The 14078-nt window shown below is 44.6% G+C and overlaps 1 protein-coding gene across 1 annotated transcript in view; it reads left to right on the forward strand.

Moving 5' to 3' along the window:
- Positions 1-14078, forward strand: part of DOCK2 (dedicator of cytokinesis 2) — a 459408-nt gene that overhangs the window by 118531 nt on the left and 326799 nt on the right. The window contains exons 24-25 of the mRNA XM_061129423.1: positions 2220-2290; positions 4636-4742. Coding sequence (XP_060985406.1) covers positions 2220-2290; positions 4636-4742 — 178 coding nt within the window. The remainder of the gene's footprint in view (positions 1-2219; positions 2291-4635; positions 4743-14078) is intronic.

The raw sequence follows: 14078 nt of genomic DNA on the forward strand, positions 1-14078 counted from the left end.
GTGAAACAGATCACCAGCCCAGGTTGGATGCATGAGACAAGTGCTCAGGCCTGGTGCACTGGGAAGACCCAGAGGGATCGGGTAGAGAGGGAGGTGGGAGGGGGGATCGGGATGGGGAATACATGTAAATCCATGGCTGCTTCATGTCAATGTATGACAAAAACCACTACAATATTGTAAAGTAATTAGCCTCCAACTAGTAAAAATAAATGGAAAAAAAAAACTTTATTAAGATAAAAAAAAAAAAAGAATACTGGAGTGGGTTGCCACTTCCTTCTCCAGGGGATCTTCCCTACCCAGGTATTGAATCTGGGTCTCCTGCATTGCAGGCAGATTCTTTACTGTCTAAGCTACCAGGGAAGCCCAAGATAGCATGGAGTCCATTAGTAAGGAGAACTTGGTGTACCCACATGAGTCTTGTTATGCAGTGGTGAGAAATGAAGAGTGCACTCTATGAAGTGATGGCAAAAACCCTGGTGGTACATGGTTAGCTGCAAAAAGCAAGTTATAGAACTGTGCACACACATACACATGCACAGGCACATACATGCAACACACACAGCACACACATGTTCATGCATAGAAAGCAATCAGGGCTCATTGCAACATTGACAGTGACCTCTTCTGGGCTGAGCAGGAGGGATTGGGGCAGAGATGGAGTTACAGGGCTTCAGGGATAATTTTCCTACTAATACTTGTCCGAAATTTTAAAATAACAACCATATAAGTCTGACATGCAAAATTCATAAATAACAAGAAGAATAAGCATGAAGGCATGGAGAGAGAGAGTTGCTATTTGAGTGAGGTGGGCGTGTAGCCTGAGGGTTACAAGGAGTGGCTCTGTAAGCCACTGTAAGCCTGTGTAAGCCTGTCTGACTCTCCCACTTGCTAACTTTGTGACCTAGGCATTAAATCTTGATGCCCTAGAGGTTCCTGATCTATGAAAATAGTGTGTCCCTTGTGGGAGGAAATAGGGTTTAATAAAATTATCTAAGAGCATGGTGTCTTCTCTGAGAGCATTCAGTGTAGCATAGTCATAATGGTTATCCATGTTCACTAAGAAACTCAACTGTATATGGCTAGGAGGAAGAGTTTATTTAAATAAATAATTTTCACTGTTTTAATTTTGGTTTAATTGTAAAACAGTGATTGTTTTTGTATTAGTCGTTGAGTCCTGCCTGACTCTTTGTGACCACATGGACTGTAGGCCCCCAGGCTCCTCTGTCCATGGGGATTTCCCAGGCAAGAATACTGGAGTGTGTTGCCATTTCCTTCTCCAAGGCATCTTTCTGACCCAGGGATCGAACACATGTCTCCTACATTGGCAGGCGGATTCTTTACCACTGAGTCACCAGGGAAGCCCTAAAGGATGATATTTGTTGACTACAGAACATTTAGAATATGCAGAAAAAGAAAAGAAAGAAAATATAAAGTGCATACACCTACCAGATTTTTAAACATTATTTTCCAAATAGGTGACTCACAACTCTTTTTGTAGAAATCACAGTCTATTCGGTTGTTTAGCAAATGGTGCTGTTTCACGAGGCCCTGGGTGTGTTTCCCACCTCTGGATGCATCAGTTACCTCACACAGTGGGGAAAAGTCCATCCACCATAATGCCCAGTTTTCCTAATCCAGCTAGTAGATTTGGAAATGCGCCCACGATTGTTCTCAAATTGGCCAAGGAGAGAAATTAGAAATAGAACTCAGTCCACGCCATCCTTACCACCAACAGTACAACTCAGGCACACTGTCTTTCAGTGATGATAGAAGTTACCCTTTACACAGCATCCAAAACGTGCCTGGCTCTCTGCTGGATGCCTCATTTATATTATTTTTAATCTTTGCAATCCTGCGAAATAGGCATTATTTCCTCTATTTTATAGACAAGGAAAATGAGAAATCGGGGAGGGTAAGTGTTTTGTCCAAAGTCACATGGCTACTAAGGAGTAGAACCAGGATTTGACTGTAAGTGTATATAACTTCCAAACCTGTGATTGTTCTACTACACATTTCTCGGCCCTTGAAGATAGAAGAAACTCATATATCTAAGGTTTCAGTCTACATGTAGAGTTTGAGTCGCTGTAGCAGTACCCAGGATGTAGGCTCACTCTTCCTCGGTCTGTGTCCTGTTGCAAAGCATCCTGGCCACCAGGCAGAATTGTTGGCAGAGTCACTGGCCGTGGGCATAACTCATGTTTATTTTACTTTCTACCTAGGTGGCAGCTTTGAAATACATCCCGTCTGTCCTCCATGATGTGGAAACCGTCTTTGATGCAAAGTTACTCAGGTGAGAGCTGATGCTGTACTTTCCTGGGCTCTGTGGCCAAGCCAGGGATGCAGAGAGGGAGGAGGGTTCTTGTGGGGAATTCCAGACGGCAACTCAGCATGGGGACAGAGGGAACAGGTGGGCGGAGCTTCCTCCAGGGACTTCAGTGTGGGATTGTTATATTTTCCTTTGTTTGTGTCAGATTTGGGGAAAACTAGCTGTAAAATAAGCATCTTTTTTTGATTGATACCAATGATAAAGAATTGTATCATTGATATCAATCCTTGGTGGCCTAAAGAATCTGCCTGCAATGAAGGAGACGTAGGAGATGTGGATTTGATACCTGGGTCAGGAAGATCTCCTGGAGGAGGAAATGGCACCCTACTCCAGTATTCTTGCCTGAGAAATCTCATGGACAGAGGACCCTGGGGGGCTCCAGTCCGTGGGTGGTAAAGAGTCAGACAGGACTGAGCACGCGTGCATGCACAATGATACAGAATATGAAACATGTAGGTTAAAAAACTTATGTTTAGTGGAAATGTCTCCCTTTCACCTGGGCTTGAAGGTTTTTGGGGTTCCATTCTTTGCCCTGTAAGCCCTGTGGTTACAAATAGAGAACCACCGATGCATACGTAATGGCATAATGAGATGGGCTCCCTTTTACTTTTTCCTCCTTCACCCCTTTCCTTTCATAAGAGGAGCACATTGTCTCAGTATGCCTATGCCATTTGGGGGCATCTGAGCCAGATATACCCTCTTCTTCCTTTCCCCAAATTCACTTAAGTTGCAAGAGAGCATATAGAAAATTAAAACAAACTTTTTGGCCATGCTGTGTGGTATGTGGGGTCTTATCTCCCTAACCAGGGGTCCAACTCACACTCCCTGCCCTGGAAGGCACAGTCTTAACCCCTGGACTGCCAGGGAAGTCCCTAAAAACCATTTATATTGGAATACCTTTAGATTTAGAAAAGAGCTGCAGAGACAGTATATGGAGAATTCCTACATACTTCTCACTAAGTTCCCCTTATTCACATTTAGACAACTACAGTATAGTTACTGAAACTAAGACATTAAGATTGGCATGACTCTATTCAGTGCTTTCCAGACTTTATTCAGCTCTCATCAGCTTTTCCACTGTTCACATGAAGATTTCTGCTGGCTTCTTATTCTTCTGGTCTCAAGCTGAATGTTGTCCTCTTGGGGAAGCTACCTCTGAATATTGTAAATAAATTAAATTCTTCCCTTAACCCCTGTACCATTACAGCTCCCTATTCATTTCATTGCATATCTGGCCCTGTATTGATTTGCTTGCTTTTGTGTTGTACATTGACCTTCATTAGAATGTAAGTTCCATGCCAACGGGGACCAAGTCTGTTTCTATTCTATCCCCTCTGCCCTGCACATTGCCTGTCACATATTAAATAGATGCTTAATGAGGATTTGAAAGAAATGAACACAATGAGCTTATTTTGGAAAGCTGACAGGGGTTATAATTTTGTTTCAGTGGCATTTTTATTTTCACTTTATTTGGAAAGAGCTGTCTTCTTTTTCATATTCCAAACTTGTTCTAATCTACAACTTTTCACAGTTTTTTTGTTAAATTAGGACCTTTTTAAGATATCTAAAACATTACCAAGTATAAAACATTAGAAAAATAAAATGGTATGGAAATGAAATTAGAACCTGGTTTTATTTTTTATTTTTATGTTTTTTATTAGTTGGAGGCTAATTACTTCACAACATTTCAGTGGGTTTTGTCATACATTGATATGAATCAGCCATAGATTTACACATATTCCCCATCCCGATCCCCCCTCCCACCTCCCTCTCCACCCGATTCCTCTGGGTCTTCCCAGTGCACCAGGCCCGAGCACTTGTCTCATGCATCCCACCTGGGCTGGTGATCTGTTTCACCATAGATAATATACATGCTGTAGAACCTGGTTTTAAACCCTTGTTTCTTTGATCCCTTAGACTGTGTAACATTGGAAGAGTTAATCTTTTTAAACCTTACTTTTCCCACTTGTAAAATTGAGATAAGCATTGGATCTGCCTCATAAAGTTGTGATGTTTCCATGGCACAGTAGATGTCACGTGCAAAACATGTGCCTGAGGATGAGGTTCTTGATGTTATTTTCCGATTTTCACACCTTTTTGAGTGCTTGTTGGTATTAGTATTCAACATCAAGACCAACTATGCATATTTACTGAAGGCATATCACTCATGGGGCAGGGGGAGGGGTGGCAAAGGGAGCAAGGTGTGTGCTGTTTCTGCTTCCACAGCCGGCAGGCTGGGGAGGACTGGTCAGGAGGTGGCAGGCCTTGGTTTGACGACTTCTCCGTGCTCCTGTTTTTCCTGCCGTTAGCCAACTCCTCTACGAATTCTACACGTGCATCCCCCCCGTGAAGCTCCAGAAGCAGAAAGTCCAGTCCATGAATGAGATAGTCCAGAGCAATCTCTTTAAAAAACAAGGTGAGTGTGAAACATCTTGGCTGGTGGGGGGGTGCCTGAAACCCCACGTGCCCATCACATGCTGCCCAGTTACCAAATGTTTCTTCTCTAAGAACTCCCTTAGTCTGAATGAAGGGGGAGAGTAGAAAGCAGCTGACAACTTAAATATCAGAATTGAAACTAGTTTAAAGAAAACATAGGCTGTGCTATTTGTTTTTCCTGAGAAGGTTTAATAAGAGGCTAGATCTGGAGTCATTTTCATGTAATTTTTGTTTTCAATTTGGCTGTGCTGTGTGGTATGTGGGATCTTAGTTTTCCATCCAGGGATTAAACCCCTGGCCCCTGCATTGGAAGCACGGAGTCTAAACCTCTGAAACACTAGGAAGTCCAATCTGGAGCTCCTTTGCTGTGAGGTTTTTACTCTACGTGAGAGGAAGTAGGTAAATTTCCAGTCCCTTCATGGAGGCAACAGCGCCTCTGGTCTCCTGTAGGGTTTGCTTCCGGGGCACTCACTGTATAAGCAAGCAAACACATGTATACGGTAGAGTCTCCTGGTCTCGTTTTATTACTCTCACAGGAGCGTGTTACACAGCCACTCTGGACATTGCCTTTCTCCATGTAATGGTGTTTCCTGGAGAGCAGGGAAAGACAGTGGACTTGGGCAGCGGTCGTAGTCAGAACTCACCCACACTGATCTCTGGTGACCATCAGTCCCCAGCCAGCACCCCCAGCCTTAGGGCTCCCTGCTTTAGAGTAGATGAACTGGATGGCCCCACATCCTCCAGCTATGAGTGCATAGGGCTTATATGTCAATATTCATGATTTCCTGACACCACTCCTTTTTGTGAGATTGAAAAAGATGACTTTTGAGGGTCAGTTCTGTTCTCTGTACCCTCATCTCAAGGCTTTCCAATTTGAAATTCCTTTCTGTTCATGCTGGTGTCAGTGATACAATGAGAAGCAAACGGTGCAAGGAACAAGGAGTCTTAAAAAGCAGAGGATCAGTCATCACCTATCTGGGATTTATTCAGAATGAGGCTTGAATATTTATGTAAATTGCTGGGTAATCACAGAAACATTCAGGAACCACTTCATTGTAAAGACTTTCCCCCCCTAATGCCTGGTTAACATGGTGCATACAAAATTGCTGCCTGAATCCCATCCCATAAAGAGGAGGAGAAAGGCATGGGAACAAAGATGATCTTGTGATGTTTATTCATGCCTAGAGTTTGCTGACCATTTAGATGATGTGTGACATGGTTTGTTTGTGCAAGGTGGTTTGTGTAGGTGATTGGAAACTATTCTTGCTAAGACTAGTTATATGTCTTGTATTACTGTTTTGTTTTGTTTTTTTTTCAAGTGAGCCTTTCTCAGGTTTCACCTTCTGATTTCCATGTCAGAATGAATCGCCCTCACGCTGAAAGCATTGAAATATGCCTGCCCCTTCCAGCAGTCCCTTCTTGGCTCTCAGTGGTGTCACTGCAGAGGTGAATCGAGTCTGAGGGGCGTGACGAGGGCGACTCAGGGGCATGACGAGGGCGACTCTCGCTACAGATGGTGCTGCCCAGGCAGCAGGGAGCAGAGCTGCTCGGCTCCTGTTCATTGTTCGGAGCTGCTGTCGTCAGCGCCCCGCTCAGCGTCCAGGCCAGATGGAACGGCAGCGCGGTCCTGGTTTGGGCGTGTGGTGTCAGTTCCACTGCTGGAAGTCAGAGTAATTCCTGTATTGGAGTTGCCTCTCCTGGGCTGATGGTGGCCCCTGAGGGTCAGCATAATCACAGGACAGGCTGGACAGCTGCCGCCCACCAGTCCTGCTGTGTCTCTGCGTTTGAGTCAGTAAAAACCCTGATTCATACTGAGTGACAGAAGGCCTGCCCCAGGGTTGTACACAGTCACAAAAGCAACTGCACAGTCCTCACCTTTACACACACACAGACTGGAAGTGGGTGAGCACAGCCCCCAGTAGGGGGCCATCTTAAAGAGGCTGCAAGGTATAATCCGTCAGTCCACCCTTAGTGTGGGTGTGGAAGCAGTGTGGTCTTATGCACAGCTTAAGGGTAGCTCCTCCCCCACTGTTTCTTTGCTAAGTGAACCCTCTTACAGAGGGATTTCCCTGGTCGTCCAGTGGCTGATACTGCACACTCCCAATGAGGGCCTGGTTCAGTCTCTGCTCAGGGAACTGGATCCCACATGCCACTGCTAAGAGATTGCACGCCTCAACTAAAGATTCTGCGTGCCTCAACTAAGACCTGGCACAGCCAAACAAATACACACATAAGTCAGTCAATAGTTTAAAAATAATCTGAGAAAGAATATATATAGATATATGTATAATATAGAATTGAATCATTTTATGTACACCTGAACTAATACAGCTATAATACAACTAAGTATAGTTGATTGTAAATCAACTGTCCTTCAATTTAAAAAATAAGCATAAATTAAAACAATAACCCCAAGGGAAACCTCAGCTCAGGCTGCTCTTTAAGTCCTCAGGTTCCAAATGAAAACACTCTGATTTCATATGCACACACTCACTGGGTGTCTGTGGCTCTTGGGTGAATGTCTCCTTTATGCCTTGAATAAGGTGAGTATGCTTCCTTGGCCAGGTCTGAACTAGGATGAAATCCCTCCTCTTGTTCCTCCTGGAAGGTGTCCTGTGCCTCAGGGACACAGTTTACCTTGAGCCTGCACTTATTTAACTGCCAGATGTGCAAACTGCCTGGAGTGTTGTCGGTGACGTTAGCTTGTACTCACAGCCTTGAACACTTGTATTGACATCAGTACAAGGAGCCAGGAGGCTTTTAAGCACTTTCCAAAATGTTGGCAGACTATCCTATTGGCCTCTCTTCAGGAGGATCCTATGGAAAAGAGGGAGAAGGTTCACTGGTTAAGGGCTCTGGTTCTTGGGTTGGATTCCTGGGTTCAGCCCCTCATCAACTGGGTGACCGTGGGAAATTTACTTAACCTCTCTGCTCCTCAGTAAACTTATCTGCAAAATGGGAAAAATGATAGTAATATCTTAGAAGATTGTTATGTGGACTGACGAGACCAACAGTGCATCTAAAATGCTTACCAAAGCAATGTAATATCTCATATTAGGTGAGCACTGTTATTACGGGTGTTGTGGTTATTATTTCTGCCTCTCCTTTTATTTTTCCAACTTCTAACCATCAGATTCTTTGCAATAAGGGCATTCCTTCATAGTTGATAGTCACACGAAACCCTAAGTTACGTTTCCTTGTTCCCCTGAAAGCTGTATGTTTTTTTGTAGGGTCTGAGAAACATAGGACTCAATGAATGTAAAGGCCTTGGTGTGTATGCACTTCCTATCCTGGCTTTAATGGTTTTTCCAGTTTCTGTCTCATTTCCCTAGAGTGTTTCTGTACAGGGCCTGGGTGGCATGAACCTGGAGTCACAGGTCGGCTGAGATGTCTGTGGTCTGTCGCAACTAGCCTCCATTTGCCTCAACATTTATATGACCTGTGACCCTGAGCAAATTTCAAGCCTTTCCTTTCAAGCCTCAATTTCCTCATCTGTAAAGTGGGAATAACCAAAGTGAGCCTCACTGGGTTGTTGTGCAGCCTCAGTGGCATAATGTGACCTGTTATCCTGGGGTGTGAGGGCCTCAGGGGTCACCAGCATCCAAGGTCTTTCAGGGAGGGGCTCGCCCTGTGTGAATGACTTCAGGATTCAGTGGGAGGAAAACTGGGAAATTGACGGAGACGAAGTTCCTGTTGCTTCCAGACTAGCCTGGTGGTGATGATGGGAGAAAGGATAAATAGGTATGCCCCAAGAAAACTCTGAGGGGAGTGTGCGAGAAAACCAAACCTTCTGTGCCTTTGGAACAGATTTGTCCCTGTGAGAACCTAATCTCTAAGTAATGTGTCTTTTTAGTCTGATGCTAATCAGATGTGCCATCTGCTTCAGTGTAAACTGCTTTGGGATCCACATTGCTGGCTTTCCTCTATTTCCAAAACTAAGAGGGACAGGGCGGGGGCCAGGAGACAGGGAGTGAGACCAACAGGGAGACAGAGATCTGACGGAGATCTGACAGACATTGGGAAACTCTTCCAAGTGTTTGTTTTCAGCGACTGGAATTTTCTTTGAAAACTTTATTGAGAAGTCGTTCTCTGAACTCAAGCATCCCGTTTTTCTTTTATGAAGATGTGGCTTCCTTCTCCCCCCCCGCCCTCTTCTTATCTGCTGCCCACAGTACCTGGAGCTGCTGGGACCCCCATTCACAGTGGGTCTCTTTGGTAGGAGGGGCAGACACCCCCATCCAGCGCCCTGAGGGGGCGGCTGTCTTTCTAATTATCACATCGCTACAACACTGGGCTGGAGTAGAGAAAAGTACCCTCACTCTAACAGTTATTACTTTGCTTGGTGAACTTATTGTCACATCTCTGAGCCTCCAGGTTCCGCATCTGAAAAATGTGAGTAGGAAGGTGGGCATTAGAATATGAAATTTTGATTTAGGAAATCCTTGTTTGTGATCCTGGCTTGATCACTTACTAGCTGTGTTCCTTGAACAAGTAACTTCTTTGAGCTTTCATTTTCTTTATCTGTGAATTAGGATAATGCATGTTAAACAACTACCAGAGGGCCTGACACAGTTGCTGCTTATTTAATAAAGACATCTCTTGCATCCACTGTGTGACAGAAATAACCACAAGAATAACAATGACATCAACAGCATCCTAAAGGGAGAGACATATGATCATTCTAGAGCCAGACATCCTGGAATGCAAAGTCAAGTGGGCCTTAGGAAGCATCACTACGAACAAAGCTAGTGGACGTGATGGAATTCCAGCTGAGCTCTTTCAGATCCTAAAGATGATGCTGTGAAAGTGCTGCACTCAGTATGTCAGGAAATTTGGAAAACTCAGCAGTGGCCACAGGACTGGAAAAGATCAGTTTTCTTTCCAATCCGAAAGAAAGGCAATGACAAAGAATGTTTAAACTACTGCACATTTGCACTCATCTCACACACTAGCAAAGCAATGCTCAAAACTCTCAAAGCCAGGCTTCAACAGTCTGTGAACCATGAACTTTCAGATGTTCAAGCTGGATTTGGAAAAGGCAGAGGTACCAGAGATTAAATTGTCAACATCTGTTGGATCATAGAAAAAGCAAGAGAGTTCCAGAAAAACATCTACTTCTGCTTTATTGTCTACGCCAAAGCCTTTGCGTGGATCACAGCAAACTGCAGAAAATTCTTCAAGAGATGACCTTCAAGACCACCTGACCTGCCTCCTGAGAAATCTGTATGCAGGTCAAGAAGCAACAGTTTGAATGGGACATGGAACAAGAGACAGGTTCTAAATCGGGAAAGGAATGTCAAGGCTGTATATTGTCACCCTGCTTATTTAACTTATATGCCCAGTACAACATGTAAAATGCCAGTCTGGATCTTCATCAAGCTGGAATCAAGATTGCCAGGAAAAATATCAATAACCTCAGATATGCAGATGATACCACCCTTATGGCAGAAAGCAAAGAAGAACTAAAGAGCCTCTTGATGAAAGTAAAAGAGGAGAGTGAAAAAGTTGGCTTAAAGCTCAACATTCGGAAAACTAAGATCATGGCATCTGATCCCATTAGTTCAGTTCAGTTCAGTCGCTCAGTCGTGTCCGACTCTTTGCGACCCCATGAATCGTACCACGCCAGGCCTCCCTGTCCATCACCAACTCCCAGTCTTTACTCAAACTCATGCCCATCGAGTCGGTGATGCCATCCAGCCATCTCATCCTCTGTCGTCCCTTTCTTCTCCTGCCCCCAGTCCCTCTCAGCATCAGGGTCTTTTCCAATGAGTCAGCTCTTCACATGGGGTGGCCAAAGTATTGGAGTCTCAGCTTCAACATCAGTCCTTCCAATGAACACCCAGGACTGATCTCCTTTAGCAAGGACTGGTTGGATCTCCTTGCAGTCCAAGGGACTCTCAAGAGTCTTCTCCAACGCCACAGTTCAAAAGCATCAATTTTTTGGCACTCAGCTTTCTTCACAGTCCAACTCTTACATCCATACATGACCATTGGGAAAACCATAGCCTTGACTAGACGGACCTTTGTTGGCAAAGTAATGTCTCTGCTTTTTAATATGCTGTCTAGGTTGATCATAACTTTCCTTCCAAGGAGTAAGCGTCTTTTGATTTCATGGCTGCAGTCACCATGGATTTTGGAGCCCCCAAAAATAAAGTCTGACACTGCTTCCACTGTTTTCCCATCTATTTCCCATGAAGTGATGGGACCAGATGCCATGATCTTACTTTTCTGAATGTTGAGCTTTAAGCCAACTTTTTCACTCTCCTCTTTCACTTTCATCAAGAGGCTTTTCAGTTCCTCTTCACTTTCTGCCATAAGGGTGGTGTCATCTGCATATCTGAGGCTATTGATATTTTTCCCGGCAATCTTGATTCCAGCTTGTGCTTCTTCCAGCCCAGCGTTTCTCATGATATACTCTGCATATAAGTTAATTAAGCAGGGTGACAATATACAGCCTTGACGTACTCCTTTTCCTATTTGGAACCAGTCTATTGTTCCATGTCCAGTTATAACTGTTGCTTCCTGACTTGCATTACAGGTTTCTCAAGAGGTGGGTCAGGTGGTCTGGTAGTCCCATCTCTTTCAGAATTTCCCACAGTTTATTGTGATCCACACAGTCAAAGGCTTTGGCATAGTCAATAAAGCAGAAATAGATGTTTTTCTGGAACTCTCTTGCTTTTTCGATGATCCAGCAGATATTGGCCATTTGATCTCTAGTTCCTCTGCCTTTTCTAAAACCAGCTTGAACATCTGGAAGTTCACGGTTCACATATTGCTGAAGCATGGCTTGGAGAATTTTGAGCATTACTTTACTAGCGTGTGAAGTTAAAGTGAAGTCACTCAGTCATGTCTGACTCTTTGTGACTCCATGGACTGTAGCCCACCAGGCTTCTCCATCCATGGGGTTTTCCAGGGAAGAATACTGGAGTGGGTTGCCATTTCCTTCTCCAGGGCATCTTCCCCACCCAGGGATCGAACCCAGGTCTCCTGCGTTGAAGGCAGACGCTTTACCCTCTGAGCCACCAGGGAAATCGATGAGTGCAATTGTGCGGTAGTTTGAGCATTCTTTGGGATTGCCTTTCTTTGGGATTGGAATGAAAACTGACCTTTTCCAGTCCTGTGGCCACTGCTGAATTTTCCAAATTTGCTGGCATATCGAGTACAGCACTTTCACAGCATCGTCTTTCAGGATTTGAAACAGCTCAACTGGAATTCCATCACGTCCACTAGCTTTGTTCATAGTGATGCTTTCTAAGGCCCACCTGACTTCACATTCCAGGATGTCTGGCTCTAGGTGAGTGATCACACCATTGTGATATTCTGGGTCATGAAAATCTTTTCTGTATAGTTCTTCTGTGTATTCTTGCCACCTCTTCTTAATATCTTCTGCTTCTGTTATGTCCATACCATTTCTATCCTTTATCGAACCCATCTTTGCATGAAATGTTCCCTTGGTATCTCTAATTTTCTTGAAGAGATCTCTAGTCTTCCCATTCTGTTGTTTTCCTTTATTTCTTTGCATTGATTGCTGAGGAAGGCTTGGTCCCATCACTTCATGGCAAATAGGTGGGGAAACAATGGAAACAATGAGAGACTTTATTTTGGGGGCTCCAAAATCACTGCAGGTGATGACCAGTCAATCCTAAAGGAAATCAGTCCTGAATATTCAATGGAAGGAGTGATGCTGAAGCTGAAGCTCCAATACTTTGACCACCTGATGGAAAGGACTAACTCCTTGGAAAAGACCCTGATTCTGGGAAAGATTGAAGGCAGGAGGAGAAGGGGATGACAGAGGATGAGATGGTTGGATGGCATCACTGATTCAATGGACATGAATTTGAGTAAGCTCCAGGAGTTGGTGATGGACAGGGAAGCCTGATGTGCTGCAGTCCATGGGGTCACAAACAGTCGGATACGACTGAGTGATTGAACTGAACTGATATATGATTTGCTATATAAGACATATATTTGTGACCCCATGGACTGTAGCCTGCTAGGCTCCTCTGTCCATGGGATTCTTCAGGCAAGAATACTGCAGTGGGTTGCCATTCCCTTCTCCAGGGGATCTTCCCAACCCAGGGATCGAATCTGCATCTCTTATGTCTCCTGCACTGGCAGGCAGGTTCTTGACCTCCAGTGCCACCTGGGAAGCCCATATAGGACATAAACATATATTAAATACTTACAACATCTGGGTTACATAGGTATAATTATCCCCATCTTATAGTGGGCAAACCAAGACCTAGAGAGTCAAATAATTTTATCCCAATGAGACCTAGGGTATGATGTATTAGCATATTAGTATGTGATTAGTATGTGATTCTGGAGTAACAAATCAATCTCCAAATATCAATGGTTTATTTTTCTCTTGTGCAAAGTCTGATAAAGGTCATGAAGGTCATGCCCCTTTTGTCCCTTGTGAAGCTATGCCAGTGGTACCTCTGACCTGTCTGCAACAGGGAGGAGGAGGAGGGAGAAAGCACAGCCCCTCTCAAGAACCTCAACCTGAAGATAACACCCCACGATTCCACCCGCAGTCCACTGCCCAGAACCCGTCCTATGTTCCCAGCCTAGCTGTGAAGGAATCTGGGAAGTGAAGGGAAGCACATAGAGTCTGATTACTGTCTCTCTCTGCTGCTCATGGGCAGCAGTGGTAGAGCTGGATTTGGGGCACAAATCATTTGAATATCAAAGCTCATTTTCTTTCCACTATATCATGCTTTGTTCTTACAGTGAATAAACAAGAGAAGATGTGTTCATTTTCTTGTTGAAAATGCTTCACTTTCCATGTTAGAAATAAGTGCCTCCTTGCTCCTCCTGAGAGACTTTTTTTCTTTCTTCCTCGCTCCCTGCCCCTGGTCCAAAGGCTGGGCACCTCTCTGACGGCTGTGCACAGGGACCCTTGCCTGAGCAGGAGATGGGACTCTGATGTCAGTGACTGCTCCGTCACTGCGGGGTCTGAAGCACAGCTTTCCTTCAGTGACATGCGGCATAGGCACGCTGCCTGGGACTTGGCATGCCCATGTCAGGCTGGGCATTAAGGCTGTTGTGAACGAAAGGGCAGTATGGAATAAGCCCTCTTCCTCAAGGGACATGCGCTCGCCTCCTGATTGACTCCTCATCTTTCCTGGCACCATACATGCCCCCCACGATTCTTTCCTTCGTCAGCACTGCCTGGCATACCTTCTAATACCCATGCCCATTCCCTACTCCCAGCCCTAGATACACTAACTAGTAACTCCATCGATCCCTTTCAGATCTTCAGTTTTAGGCCCCTGGATTGTTTTGAGTTTTTTAAAATTGTAAGCATTTCTAC

The sequence above is a fragment of the Dama dama genome, chromosome 25, assembly GCF_033118175.1.
Source record: "Dama dama isolate Ldn47 chromosome 25, ASM3311817v1, whole genome shotgun sequence".
In the NCBI taxonomy this organism is placed as follows: domain Eukaryota; kingdom Metazoa; phylum Chordata; class Mammalia; order Artiodactyla; family Cervidae; genus Dama; species Dama dama.